The 14,578-nt window shown below is 41.6% G+C and overlaps 1 protein-coding gene across 2 annotated transcripts in view; it reads right to left on the bottom strand.

Moving 5' to 3' along the window:
• Positions 1-14,578, bottom strand: part of LOC308102065 (circularly permutated Ras protein 1) — a 29,392-nt gene that overhangs the window by 3,854 nt on the left and 10,960 nt on the right. For both annotated transcript variants that reach the window (XM_080451657.1, XM_080451656.1), the window contains exons 9-16: positions 13,179-13,268; positions 5,618-5,769; positions 5,342-5,423; positions 4,468-4,589; positions 4,151-4,235; positions 1,358-1,464; positions 535-647; positions 188-299 (exon numbers count right to left, since the gene is read on the bottom strand). In XM_080451657.1, coding sequence (XP_080307783.1) covers positions 188-299; positions 535-647; positions 1,358-1,464; positions 4,151-4,235; positions 4,468-4,589; positions 5,342-5,423; positions 5,618-5,769; positions 13,179-13,268 — 863 coding nt within the window. The remainder of the gene's footprint in view (positions 1-187; positions 300-534; positions 648-1,357; positions 1,465-4,150; positions 4,236-4,467; positions 4,590-5,341; positions 5,424-5,617; positions 5,770-13,178; positions 13,269-14,578) is intronic.

The following is a 14,578-nucleotide window of genomic DNA, read 5'->3' on the forward strand; positions in this document are numbered from 1 at the left end:
TGCTGTGTCATCGTTCCTGTACAATGACTTTGTTGTACATTGCTATTTTTAGTCTGTTATTGGAAGATGTTGACACTCCTGTTGTATCCTGGCCCTCTCCCAAATGTTAAGACATCCTGTACACAGTTGTTCATACTCATATATGCATGGCATGCATGTACACAGAAACACACACGCGCGCGCGTACCTGGCGGTGGTAACTCTGCGTTGTTCAGTGATGACACGGGTGACTTTCTGTTGGTCTCTGGTCTTAAAACTCAACTGGAGCTGAAATGGCAGCCTGTCTCTCTGGAGGAAATCTGTTGAGACACACACACACACACACGCACGCACAAAAATATGGGGGCTGGAATGAATTCCCAAACAAACAGATGCAAACACATAATATACATCCATGGATATTCATACCGTCATAAGCAAAGGTCATTGTTGCGTGCCATCAACATTAGTCAGTGTGTGTGTGTGTGTGTGCGTGTGTGTGAGTGTGAGTGTGAGTGTGAGTGTGTGTGTGTGTGTGTGTGTGTTTTCTCTTACTTTCCACGCTGTCCACTTTAACAGCAAACTGGAAGGTGATCTCCAGTCCTTCTGTGACGTTCCCTATCTCTCTGACCAGCTTGTGGTTACTGTCATCCTCATAGGGAAAATACCTAGAGAGGGGGGGGGCATTGGAGAGGAAAAGATAGAAGGTAGTTGAGAGAGAAAGAGAAATCAATAACTAACTGAGCATATTCAGAAATTGTATTTGAACGATTTTGAGGTATTTTTACTTTACTTGAGTATTTCCAATTCTCTGTACTTTTACTTCTACTCCACTACATCTCAGAGGCAAATATTGTACTTTTACTCCACTGCAATTATTTGAAAGCTTTAGTTAATAGTTACTTTGGAGATTTTGATTATTATTACAAAACATACATTGACCACTTCAGCCCTATATACATTTTGGCCATTTGAAAATAGCCGATCTACAAGCTCACAATGCATCACGATGCGACGCATTGTGAGTTTGTAGATCTGCTATTTTCAAAAGATTTTTAACACATTTTATACATTTGAAAAAATGTGGAATGGGACATTCTGCATAATGAGTACTTTCTACTTTTGGTACTTTAATTACATTTTGATACCAATACTTTTGTACTTTTACTCAAGTAAATTTTGTGTTCCAAACTTTAACTCGTAGCAGAGTATTTCTACATTGCAGCATTGATACTTTTACTTAAGTAAAGCAATTGACTGGTGGACATTATATCCAGTACTAGAGACCGCCACTTCTGGATTTAATTGTGACAACTGGGTGAGTCACACATGCCAGCTGTTTGCCACATTTTACTCCGTTTTCCTGCCACTCACTCACATGCCATCTGGTGCCAACAGAGTTAGTGTGACGCCCGTCGCCAGTATGTTGTCTGCCAAGGCAGACTGGATCTCCGTAGCCACGGTGCCAATGTTGACGATGTTCACCTGTGTGTGCGGGCAAGAGTTTTACCGGCAGGCGGAAGCAATGGTGGTGAAAAGAAGACACACAAAACAGCAGGAAAAAAGGTCAATGGGGAAAAAAGCTTAATCCTCTGGCGTCTGGCATTTTGTTTAATTATGCAATTTTGGGTCATGGGTGGGATGGCCGACTTTGAGGTCACTTTCAACCTGCTGTCCCTGCATGTCTTTATAGTTGAACATTTTCAAAGATAAACAATTTTTTGCCTGGAAACCTGATAAATCTGCCAGAGCGTATACTGCCCAGTCAGAAACGTAATCTATGTTCTTTAGCTACCTCAATAAAATGATACTGTGTGCACATTGAAAAACAACAAGGAACAAGGAAGTCTGTCTGTTCTAAAGAAAAGAAAAAAAGATGACCAACACTTTCATAACACCAATTCCTGGCACAGACATCAAAACAAACATAACACTTTCCTATCCCGGTGTTTATCGTAGGTTGGCTAACCAGATCAGCCATGCCCTGTTTGTATGTACTGTCTTAGAGGCCTTTTATCAGCCCTTTTGAGGTTTCCTGCCTCTTACGTGCACTTAATTAATTTAATTTCTAATTAAAAAAAGCATTTTCTTGTCTTTTGTGTTGTCTGAAAAGTGCAAAATAAATCAATACAACCACAGTCTTCTACTGATGGTCACTGGGAGCTGACCAGTACAACCACGGTCTTCTGCTGATGGTCACTGGGAGCTGACCAGTACAACCACAGTCTTCTACTGATGGTCACTGGGAGCTGACCAGTACAACCACAGTCTTCTACTGCTGACCATTGGGAGCTACAGTGACATTGTGGGGTCAGGTCTGTGTCTATGTAGTATCAAAGGTCATGAATGTATTTCAGATGTGCACAGTGTGTACCGTAGCACTCTGTATCTGATCTCACCATCAACAGGTTCTTATTAGTGGGACAGTTTGTACCGCGCTAGTGTAAACATCCTATCAGTAAGATCTTACTGTACTGTAGGCAGACCAGCCTGATTAGACGCTCTCCACCCTCCAGAACAAAGACACTGTTGTGTCAAGGATTTATTTCTATCATCTCTGCCAAGCCAAAGGCAGGGCCAATGTTATGTTGTTACGCCTCTGTGTGTGTGTGTGTGTGTGTGTGTGTGTGTGTGTGTGTGTGTTGTGTGTGTGTGTGTGTCTGCGTTCGTAGCTAACATCACAAACCGCTACAATTATCATCGTCAAATGTCTTGTACACACGCAGGCCAAACAATTTGTGAATTCCTCATCTCAGACCCGCCCGTCCCTCCAAGCTATGGGATATACATGTTCCACCCGGCTGTTTAGCGCAGTGGTTATCAATGTGGGGTCCAGGGACCCTCTGTGTTCCTTGAGGGGGTTTCCAAATGGACCCTTACCGGTCTGCACACTGTATACTCTCAGAGTTATGAAATTAAAAACCACTGGTTTAGTGGAACTAGCCAATGCGGCTACAAGTTCTCCGTCTGGCATATGAGATTGTCAGTACAGAACTATACTCTTCTTCACACCCCTCGGCTAGCAGCCTACAGCCGTGCAACTCTATTGCATCCTAGTTGATCATCTGTGCGTGTAAAACATACATGTTCCAGTGCATGTCTGAGTTATGCTCAAAATGTGTTGCTTCGCGCAACGTTTCGAGCAGCAGCGGATCTGCTACTCTTGTGCGACGCTGTAGTGTGATCAAGCAGGGCGTTAATTTATGAAAAAAAACACAAAAGGTTAGAATATGGAGATAAGAGGTTTCTGCCCGACAGCGACAATATACTGTACTAAGCATGTCAGCATACCCTGCATGCATACGGTGCGCACATGCATGCACGTGCACCGGACACAGATAGCCGGCTGTGAATGCCCAATGCACTCTGAACAGGCACTGTAGTTTTAGTTAACACTAGCTACGTCAGCACTTCATTTATACAATGTTACAAAATGTTATAAAATCAATAGAGCTTACTCTGAATTGAAGTAAAGAGCCTTGTGCGTTCCAAATGCTCTAAAGTACAGTACATGATTCAAATAGTTTCAAGGATTATCAGGTCAGACATGTTGTCCTACACGTCGTCCCTTATCTGTCCTACTCTGAACATTTGGCTAACATCACAGGTATTTGGTCTACAGTATGTAATATGCCCCGTTGCTTCTAAACACTAATACACTTCCTGGCTTCTGGGCTATTGGTTTAAAGTTGGAGTCAACAACAACAAGGTCACAGAGTGACCTCAAAACAGTTGAACAGCCGTCTGAGTTCAGGTCACAAGTAACTCACAGTAATAAGAGGGGAGGAATCTTGTATCTTCATATTTCATCTTTTTATGTTTTGGTTTATACTTCTTCGTATGACAGTGCCGGGCAAAAGTACCAAAACTAGCCGATCTACAAGCTCACGCGGCATCGCGATGCGCTAATTTAACTACCTATACAGTACATGCCTCCTTTCAATTAAAGCCTGGTACCCACTACAGTTGAAACAAATACACGCCCGGGTCACTATTAGAGGATTTACGGTATTTTTGAAAAACAAAATTTGATTTAGAAAATGTGTGCCTATAACGACATGTCCAAAATAGGGATGCCAGGTGTGTGTGTGTGTGTGTGTGTGTGTGTGTGTGTGTGTGTGTGTGTGTGCGTGCGTGCGTGCGTGCGTGCGTGCGTGTGCGCATGTCTCACCCGGCCCCCAGTACTGTCTGCCAGTAGGCCCACCTCTACCAGACGACAGTCTGTCCCTTCAAATGTCATGATTGATACTATCACCCTGAAAGACAGAGAGACACATCAACACATTACTGTATACAGTATTTCACTGGCAAGCATTAGCAATTTTGGTTTTGTTGTTGTTTTTTGAAAGAAAGAAAGAAGACAGAGAAGTACTATTTACCATTTTGGAAATACAGATTGTGTGTGTGTGTGTGTGTGTGTGTGTGTGTGTGTGTGTGTGTGTGTGTGTGTGTGTGTGTGTGTGTGTGTGTGTGTGTGTGCATCCTCACCCGCTCACAGCTGCCTGGTGAGCCAGCTTTCTGTAGAAATATGAAGAAGATGAGGAAGAGGAGGGAACCTGCTCCATTGCTCCCAATCCGATGTTGGCGCTGCCGTCAGTACACAGAATCACCTGAGGACACAAGATACAACTGAGTTACAAACTCCATTACCCAGAATGCTGCATCCTGTGACCTCACCTCTCACACCTGTGATATACTTGATAACAAAATCTGATTGTTAGTGTAAAATGCTGCCTGCTGGCTACATTACTAACAATAACACAAGATCTGACCTACTGTAAAAGGTGAACTCAGGTCAGGACAAAGCATTGTTTTTAATTTAGAGTAGACATTTATTTTTGCCCATTTCTCTCCCCAGTTTAGTCATTAACCTATGCCAATTAACTCCTCCCCCTGCTTGCCACTGCTGTGTACCATACTGGCTCCAGTGCCAGTAAGGATCCCCCACCAGGAAGACGTAGAGCCTTCATCCTACTAATAAGTTGAGAATCAACCATTTACTTAAAATATTTGGTTGTTACAGTCTGCTTGAAAAGTAATACAGATTAACAGCAGCCAGTTGTACATACTGAAAATCCATAATCAACAATTTACTTACAGATGTGTTTGTCAGTCTGCCTGAACAGTAATACAGATATATATATTTTTTCAAATATATATTTTTTATGACAGGAGTCGTCGCGGGCCGGACAGTTGCCTCTCGCGGGCCGCAAATGGCCCGCGGGCCGCCTATTGGGGAACCCTGCCCTAGACTACGCGTTGGTGGGCAGGTACTTTACCCTTGCACCACCTGAGCACAGGACATCGATGCATTGTTGTGATCATGTGCTGCTCGCATGACAAAGTCAATAAATGTGCCTACCTTTGAGCCTGGGTACCGTGACGCCATGGCAACGGAGACCAGAGCTGCCGGTCCGAGACAGGTGGCGCCGTGGTCTCTGAACCTGGACATGGAGACAGGGTTAGAGACAGACAGACACACAGACAGACACACACACACACACACACACACACACACACACACACACACACACACACACACACAGACAGATAGACAGACAAACAGACAGACAGACACACACACAGACAGACACACAGACAGATAGACAGACTAAAACATGTGTTAGAACACACTCACTCTTTGACTCTCTGTAGAAGCGCTTGGTAGCACTCCGCTATACAATGCGGTGTGCTGTGGGACACACCCTCTTGCCATATATGGTCGTAGTCAATCAGTGCCCAGTCCCTGAACCTCATGGGTTCTCCGGTCCCGTCCCCATAGACCACCACCTGGACACATGGATGGACAGGAAGGGACATAGTGATTATGTGGTCAACATACTAAATAAACAATCATCCACTAAGTGTGCCATCTAAGGGGGGTGATGACGCCTAGCCGTATCACTACAGGCACGGACGCTTCAGAAACGTCATGGCAAACAGGGGCCGTCTCCACGGAAAAACATTTTCGCTACACTATTGGTAAAAAATAAACGAAATGCGATGCGCGGTGCAAGAGAGAGGCGCACGGCTGCAGGCCATAACATATAGGAAAACAACACGGTTTCTAAACAGCCACCTAGAGGTGTGCATAGTTGAGCTGTGAAATACCAAACATCAATTCACATTATGTTACATCATCTAGGAAACTTAATGCATACTGTAGGAAGATGTTTACTGTTTTCTCAGCCATTCACATTACCCCTCCACGGACAGAGCAACGAACCTAACAGGTTTTCCTCAGTGTTGCGTCAAGACAACAGGAAGTGAGGTATAAATAGTGTATGATGCAATCAAGTCCAGACGGACACAGGTGCCAACTGTCATCACCTTGAAACAATGAAGACTCCATATTGTTCATAGGGTACCAGGAAAGGACTGATGCCATGTGAAATACCAATACAATTACAGCATCTGTCCTTTCCTGGTACCCTATGAACAATATAGAGACCTTGCAGGCTTATGCAAAGGCTAAAATGTAATTTAGATAGCATGTTGTGTAGACAGATGCCAAGTTCATTTGTTGACCTGGCATCCTATAGTTTGTATACTTTCAATGTACAGATTATACATTTTGTGATATTATACTGTTTAGACCAGGGGTCCTCAACGTTTTCAGCCCAAGGACCCTCTAGCTGAGAGAGAGATGAAGCAGGGACCCCCGCCCCTACTCTATATTGTATAACATTTTGTTTTAGATTAAACTTTTTTTGTTTACGTTTACTGTTCTTTTTCCCCCTACACCTAAACCTCTTTGCCAAAAATAGCAGATCTACAAGCTCACAACGCCTCGCGCTGCGAGGCGTTGTGAGCTTGTAGATCTGCTATTTTTGGCTAAAGTTCTCCTCAGAAAAGGGATGCTGGGGTTGAAGTGGTTAAGGTAAAAAAAAACATCATATCACACAAAGATTTGGCGGACCCCCTGTAGTAACTCTGAGGACCCCCTAGGGGTCCCGGACCCCCTGTTGAAGACCCCTGGTTTAGACTGATGATAGGTTCTTGGTTTACCTGTGATCCTAGTTAGATTACTATTTCTATGCATTTGATGTATTACCTTGTGTCTACTTGTGTCTGGATTGAAAGCGTCTGCTAAATGCCTAAATTGTAAATTGTAAATTGTAATAGAGATATATTCAGAGTTGTATGACACACAATCCCCAATCCCGTCATTATAAAAACCTTGCCCGAAAAAAGAGAATGCCTGGTGAGCCATAGCTCTGGATATTTGTTATTCAGGTGAGGAATCAAGCCGCCTGGAATACTCAGGAGTCAGGACACAACAAAAGCCCCACGTTGTGTGTGTTCTCCCTGCAGCGCACGGCAGCGCAACACTTCCTTTTGGTGCTAGGGGCGGCACTTATGACGTGCATCAATGACACGCCGCTGCACTTTTGAGATCTAATAAGATTCTATGCGCATTGTTATGATTATTTGACCCGCAAAGAGATTATAAAACGACTGTAATGAGGCTATACTTACGTATGTATGTACGTACATACAGTATACTGTACATTCATATATACACACACACACACTCATTACATAATAGCCACGGCTTCAATAATAACAATATAAATATTCGGTAACACTTGCTGTGCATTCCATGTCTATAATGCATTATAAACATAAATCTGCTGATAACACCGTATAATAATTATAGTTAAAAGTGCATTAAAAGCATAGTCATCTATGCATCATAACACATTATAAAGCATTTTATAATAATGTATAAGGTCAAGTATTATAAATTATAATACTTCATAATTGCTACCCACTTCAGAATAATAATATGGATTGGACAGATGCTGTTTTGTTGAGTAAATAGAGAATGAGCATTATTGTACAATGGAAATAGCTGGTAACCATTCTGTGCTGCCATGCAATGAATCTAGGTAAAGGTCAAATTGAACGACAGATGTAATCGCATTTACAGTAGTTTTCCCACAGTCTGTATGTGCATATACGGTATGTGCGTACGGTATGTGTGCGTACGGTATGTGTGCGTACGGTATGTGTGCGTGCGTGTGGTAATATTCCAAACTAAGTTGTTGACATCTTGATAGGCCTTACTATGACACTGAACAAGTATGTTTCACTCTCTGTTTCACACACACACACACACACACACACACACACACACACACACACACACACACACACACACACACACACACACACACACACACACACACACACACACACACACACACACACACACACACACACACACACACACACACACACACACACACACACACACACACACACAGCAAAAAAACTAAACACAAACTGTCTCATTTCAGATTTAACATATTTACCGCAAGTGGACAGACAGGCGACTGTATGTTAGAACATACTGTACGAGGGAAACACCATGACAGGCATAGCAACAAGAGACACCCAATAGGTGTTTACGTTTGGTTCACTGATGATCTATGTGGTCTGGATGTATGTAACCTATGCTGAGTATGTTCCTTATAAGCATGCTTTTAGCACAGAGCCCCACTATGAGCAGTGGTGGGAAAAGTACTAAAAATGTTTTACGCAAGTAAAAGTATCAATACTGCAATGTAGAAAAACTCTGTTACAAGTAAAAGTCTGAAATTCAAAATGTACTTGAGTAAAAGTACAAAAGTATTGGTATCAAAATGTACTTAAATTACCAAAAGTAGAAAGTACTCATTATGCAGAATGTCCCAGTTTTCAAATGTATAAAATGCATAAAAATCATTTGAAAATAGCCGATCTACAAGCTCACAATGCGTCGCATCGCGACGCATTGTGAGCTTGTAGATCTGCCATTTTCAAATGGCTGAAATCTATATAGTGGTTAATGTATGTTTTGTAATATTAATCCAAATCTACAAAGTAACTAAAGTTTTCAAGTAATTGTAGTGGAGTAACTACAGTTACTAGTTACTACACAGGGCCCAGCCCGCTATGAGTCCATTCATTGAATAGGTTCATGATGCCAACCATGACAGGCTTATGGTCTAACTATGATACACACCTTGTTTAACCACTTTCAACCTAGCGTCCATATTCTGGGCATGACATCATAGAACACATTATGGAGAGGATGCTCTAAGATGTAATAAAAATGTACTGAAACATTTCTAAAGAATTTCACATCATCTAAATAAAAACAAATAGCTCATAATGAGTTGCGATGTGGTTTGGGGCTATTTTTGCTATCACAATCAATGTCCTGGTATGCTAGGCATGTTTCAGCGTACATACAAAATGACATTAAAAACTCCGTCTGGAGAACAATGGACATTTTTCAGTTATTTTGAGCTTGCAATTTCGAGTCATAGAGTGCATCATTGCAGAAATGTAAATCTGAGGGTGGGGGAGGGGATTACAGAGGAAAAGGTATAACTAAAAATATACTTTTTGGCACCGTTGATAATGTTGAGTCACGAAGAAATGACTCACTTACTGATAACAATGGAAACAGACTTACTGAAGAAAACACTTCTGTCTCAAAGTCACAGTCACTGATTTATATCTGGATGACAGACTTAACGGGTGTAAGAATTTATGCAATCTTCACAAATGTAAGTCTGAAAAATTGTCTGGGCAAACAATAACAGTGACTTAGTTGTCAGTCATCATAACAACTTATATGTGTCTCACTATGATAGATTTGTATCTTGATACGGGCAAAATGTCTGAGAACGTATATAATCTTGATCAAGGCTAATTCACTGAAAGGTAGAGATAGAAGACTGGATGTAAATAACAACGGGACCAGCCTTAATAAAAAACACTAACATGAATCACAGGAACCATGATTCACAAACATACTTTGATAACAGGAAAAGGTAAAGTGAAATGAATGCAGTCATGATTCAAAGCTGAAAAAGATTATGTCAGAAGACACTAAAACCAGTGTTGATTTCGTCGACGAAAACTATGACGAAAAATGTTCGTCGACTACCTTTTCTCACAGACGAAAACGAAATAAAAATTCAAACTAAATATATTGACAATTTTCGTCAGCAAATGAAAACTAGAAAAAAATGTTTAAAGGGACTAGTGGAGAAGAGATCCAGTAGAACTAAAAGACAAGTCATTTTATGTTTGGTTGCGCTTGGGTGTTGCGCTCTGAGAATAGCAGATCTACAAGCTCACAACGCGTCGTGCTGCGACACGTTGTGAGCTTGTAGATCTGCTATTCTGCTATTGCAACCAAGTGTAAAATCAGCCATTACGACGCCATCAAGGCACCGCCAAAATACATTTCAGTCGACTAAATCAACTGTAGATTTAGTCGACTAGAATCTTATATTTTAGTCGACTAAAACTATAGACAAAAACTAAAACATTTCAGATGACTAAAATATGACTAAAACTGAATGGAATTTTATTCAAAAGACTATTAAAACTAAATAAAAATTAGCTGTCAAAATCAACACTGACTAAAACAATGACACGGTTTGTTGTCAGATTTTTTTTTACTAAACTTGATCTCAACTTTGTGTGCACTGTATTTCGTCGTACGACAATTAGTGAAAATAGCCAATCTACCATCTCCCAATGTGTGGCAAGATTTATTTGTTTGGCTTTAGAGGAAATGACAAAAGGTTTTTCAAATGATGTGTGTGTTTATGATGAATTCCCCTGTTGAGTTCTGAGAATGTCACAAAAGAAACTAAATACTTAGAATTCTGGGTCAGACAGAAAGCTCATGTCAGATAGAGATCTCATGTGAATGTGTGAACATCCCTCACCTTCACTGACTCTTGCGGTGTGTGTGTGTGTGTGTGTGTGTGTGTGTGTGTGTGTGTGTGTGTGTGTGTGTGTGTGTGTGTGTGTGTGTGTGTGTGTGTGTGTGTGTGTGTGTGTGTGTGTGTGTGTGTGTGTGTGTGTGTGTGTGTGCGTGCGTGCGTGCGTGCGTGCGTGCGTGCGTGCGTGCGTGCGTGCGTGCGTGCGTGCGTGCGTGCGTGCGTGCGTGCGTGCGTGCGTGCGTGCGTGCGTGCGTGCGTGCGTGCGTGCGTGCGTGCGTGCGTGCGTGCGTGCGTGCGTGCGTGCGTGCGTCTCTAAACCAGTAGCGTAAAGTAACTAAGTACTGCACATGTATTCAAGTACTGTACTTAAAGACAATTTTGAGGTATTTTTTTACTTCACTGGAGTATTTTACAGTACTTTTACTTCTACTTCACTACATCTCAGAGGCAAATAATGTACTTTCACTCCACTACAATTATTTACTAGTTACTTTTGATTATCATTACAAAACATACATTAACCACTCCAGCCCTATATAGATTTTGGCCATTTGAAAATAGACGTCTGAAAATCTGCTATTTTCAAAAGCTTTTTATACATTTCATATATTTGATAACTTGTGAAATGGGACATTCTGCACAATGAGTACTTTCTACTTTTGGTACTTTAAGTACAATTTTGATACCAATACTTTTGTACTTTTACTCAAGTCAATTTTGAATTCCAGACTTTTACCTGTAACAGAGCATTTTTACATTGCAGTATTGATACTTTTACTTAGGTAAAACATTTGGGTACTTTTTCCACCACTGGTGCAAACCGCTTTCACTCCATTTCATTATCATTCATTCATAGCATGACAATATACTAGCTATGATATTCTCTTCCAGTTTTCTATGCTATGCAGTAGAGCAGGGGTCTTCAACGTTTTCAGGCCAAGGACCCCCTAGCTGAGAGAGAGATGAAGCAGGGACCCCCTCTATATTGTATAACATTGTGTTTCAGATAAACGTTTGCTGCTCTTTTTTTCCCTCTACACCTATAACTCTTTGCCAAAAATAGCCGATCTACAAGCTCACAACGCCTCGCAGCGCGAGGCGTTGTGAGCTTGTAGATCGGCTATTTTTGGCTAAAGTTCTCCTCAGAAAAGGGATGCTAGGGTTCAAGTGGTTAATGTAAAAAAAAAAAAATCATATCACACAAAGATTTTGCGGACCCCCTGTAGTAATTCTGAGGACCCCCTAGGGGTCCCGGACCCCCTGTTGAAAGCCCCTGCTGTAGATGGTAAAAGGTGGTATTTGGATACATAAATCAGGAGGGAAAGGGAGTACTGACGCCAATAGAAGTTTGAGAACCCCTGACCTAGGTCATGGTACATGACTGATGGCAGCCAAATGTGAAGTTGGATTTATCCTGTTCCCTTTTTCTGTGTGGAACTCTTTTTCCAAGAAAGCAAAGCTTGCTTGGAAACTCTACTGACCTGGACCGGTGGCATTGCAAAGAGAACGCAACACACCTGACACGCTTCTAACATGTGAACCGGTTAAACTGACTGTTGACTGCAGACTGCCCTAGTTATGCTACTACAGTACTGACAGTATAGCTTATGAATAATAATACATAGCTGGGGGATTCGGATGTAACAATAATTATGTCCATAGTGTATGGTGTATATGACTAATATACTTGCCCACTCTCTTTTTGTATGTGTGTCTAGTTGTTAGCACTGGCTATTTTCACAATTCTTGCCTCTTTCTTGCCCCAAATTCATGTCGGGTCCCGACCCACAGGTTGAGAACAACTGGCTTAAGTCAGTAAGCACATAGAACCTAGATATTTGTGTGCGTGCCTGCATTTGTAAGCTTGTGTGTTTGTGGCACAGAGTAAGAATATAGGTATACGTGTATGTTTTTCCTATGTCTGCTCAGTGTCTATGTGTATTATTGTACTGGGTGCATAAGCATGTGTAGCATGCATGTTAGTTGCATGTGAACCCAGCTCACGTGCATATAAATATTTCCGAGTGCATTTCTGCATGACAGCAGCAGTGATGTACATGCATTGTCTAAGACCTGCCTGTGACAAATAGTGTAGTAATGAGTGGGGTGTGTGGGCTCAGGGTCATTTGATTGCCAATGACTGTGATTTAGGCAGACAGCTCTGCTGTCAACAACGTGTAAAGAATGTCATTCTGCTATGTGCTGTCAACCCTCACACAACATACGCACGTGTAAAACTCTCTCTCTCTTTCTGTCTCTCTGTGACTCACACACACACACACACACACACACACACACACACACACACACACACACACACACACACACACAGGGCTTATAACCAAAATCATGGTATTTCTTTTCTTTACAAGCTTGCAAATGCTTTCAAGATTTTCCAGTGGGCCCTGATCCAGTGAAAGCTTGGGGACCACTGTCCCACAGCACCCCACCCTCCCATCATCCTACCTCGTCGTTGAAAGTCACCAGCGCCACTCTCCTGTGAGGGGAGCTCTGGAGCAGAGACTGTAGCGCCCTCTGGAGGGCATCCTGGATGCCCTGGAAATACAACAACTGTCAGTTTAGCATTATGATATAGGTATGGACACAAAACATACACTTCTGATTAGCTGGCACTGGCAGATGTCCGTTAAAATGGTGTAACGGAACAACTCAAATATCACATCATATCTCTGCTGTTCGGCCGGAACCAGCTAAATCCAAAATGGTAATTGTTCAGGAAATGAAAAACAAAATATCAATTTTTCAGAAAATGAAGAAAACCTTATATTTTTAAAACAAAGCAATACTGCCTCACCAAACTTGGTATTGTGACTTTATATATTATCAGATACTTGCATGTGTCATTTTATTATCACCACTTTACCCAAATCAAGCTCAAGTGGAGTTAGGAGTTTTGTCCAAACACAAATCCAGTGCAAGTGGAGTTAGGAGGTTTTGTCCATCATTGATAAGAACAGCTGGCAATGGATCTCAAAGCTCACAACACATCACAACGCATTGTGAGCTTGGAGATCAGCTATTTATGGTGAGCGCCATCCTCATATACTAAGTATAGATCAAGCTGAATTCTGTACTTAAACAACTTTAACATGCATTGTAAACAACCATGGATCTAACTGTTACCACTGTTGTTCTTCTACAGTTGAGTGCAACAAACAATTCTGCCTCAATACTCAATCATGTATTTAACAAAAGTAATCATGGCACACCAACAATAAATAAATGGCATATAAATACAAAATACATTCATGAAAAATAGAATCTGTAGCCTATCAAATCTGTAGCCTACTGCACTAACAATAACAACCACGGTTGAATTTACCTATCATATACCTATCAACATTTTATTATCACACTGTTGTGTGTTGTGTTGCGTGTGTGTGTGTGGTGGATGTTTCTTAGTGCTTTAGATTGTCATAAAAGCTGTGAAAGTTTTTTGGCATGATCTCCTTGAGCTCTTGGAGATGTTTGAAACAAACTCCTGCACACACTCATTCTCTGTCCATTAACATTTAAAAAGAAAACACGAGCAGATGACCTTTGTGAAGACACCCTTCTCCTCTTTACTGGGGTGAAATCTATCAAACCTTGCACATACATTCTCTTCTCTTCCCAGTTTATGTTCTCCCAAAAGCATTGAAAAATCTTCTCCCTGTCTGCCTCATACAGAGCAGAGCTTCTCTGAGAGCCTGAGAGGAGGGGGGAGTTGTTTGTTTTTGACGGACAGTTTGAGGGTCCAATGGAGTTAGGAGTTTTCGTCAGAGGCGCTTTTTAATACTTTTCATATGTTATTATTTAAAAAAAAATTACACAGATGTAGAGAGTTTCAATAGCGTTGATTTATG

Source organism: Gymnoscopelus braueri (assembly GCF_963280865.1).
Source record: "Gymnoscopelus braueri genome assembly, chromosome: 15".
Lineage (NCBI taxonomy): Eukaryota > Metazoa > Chordata > Actinopteri > Myctophiformes > Myctophidae > Gymnoscopelus > Gymnoscopelus braueri.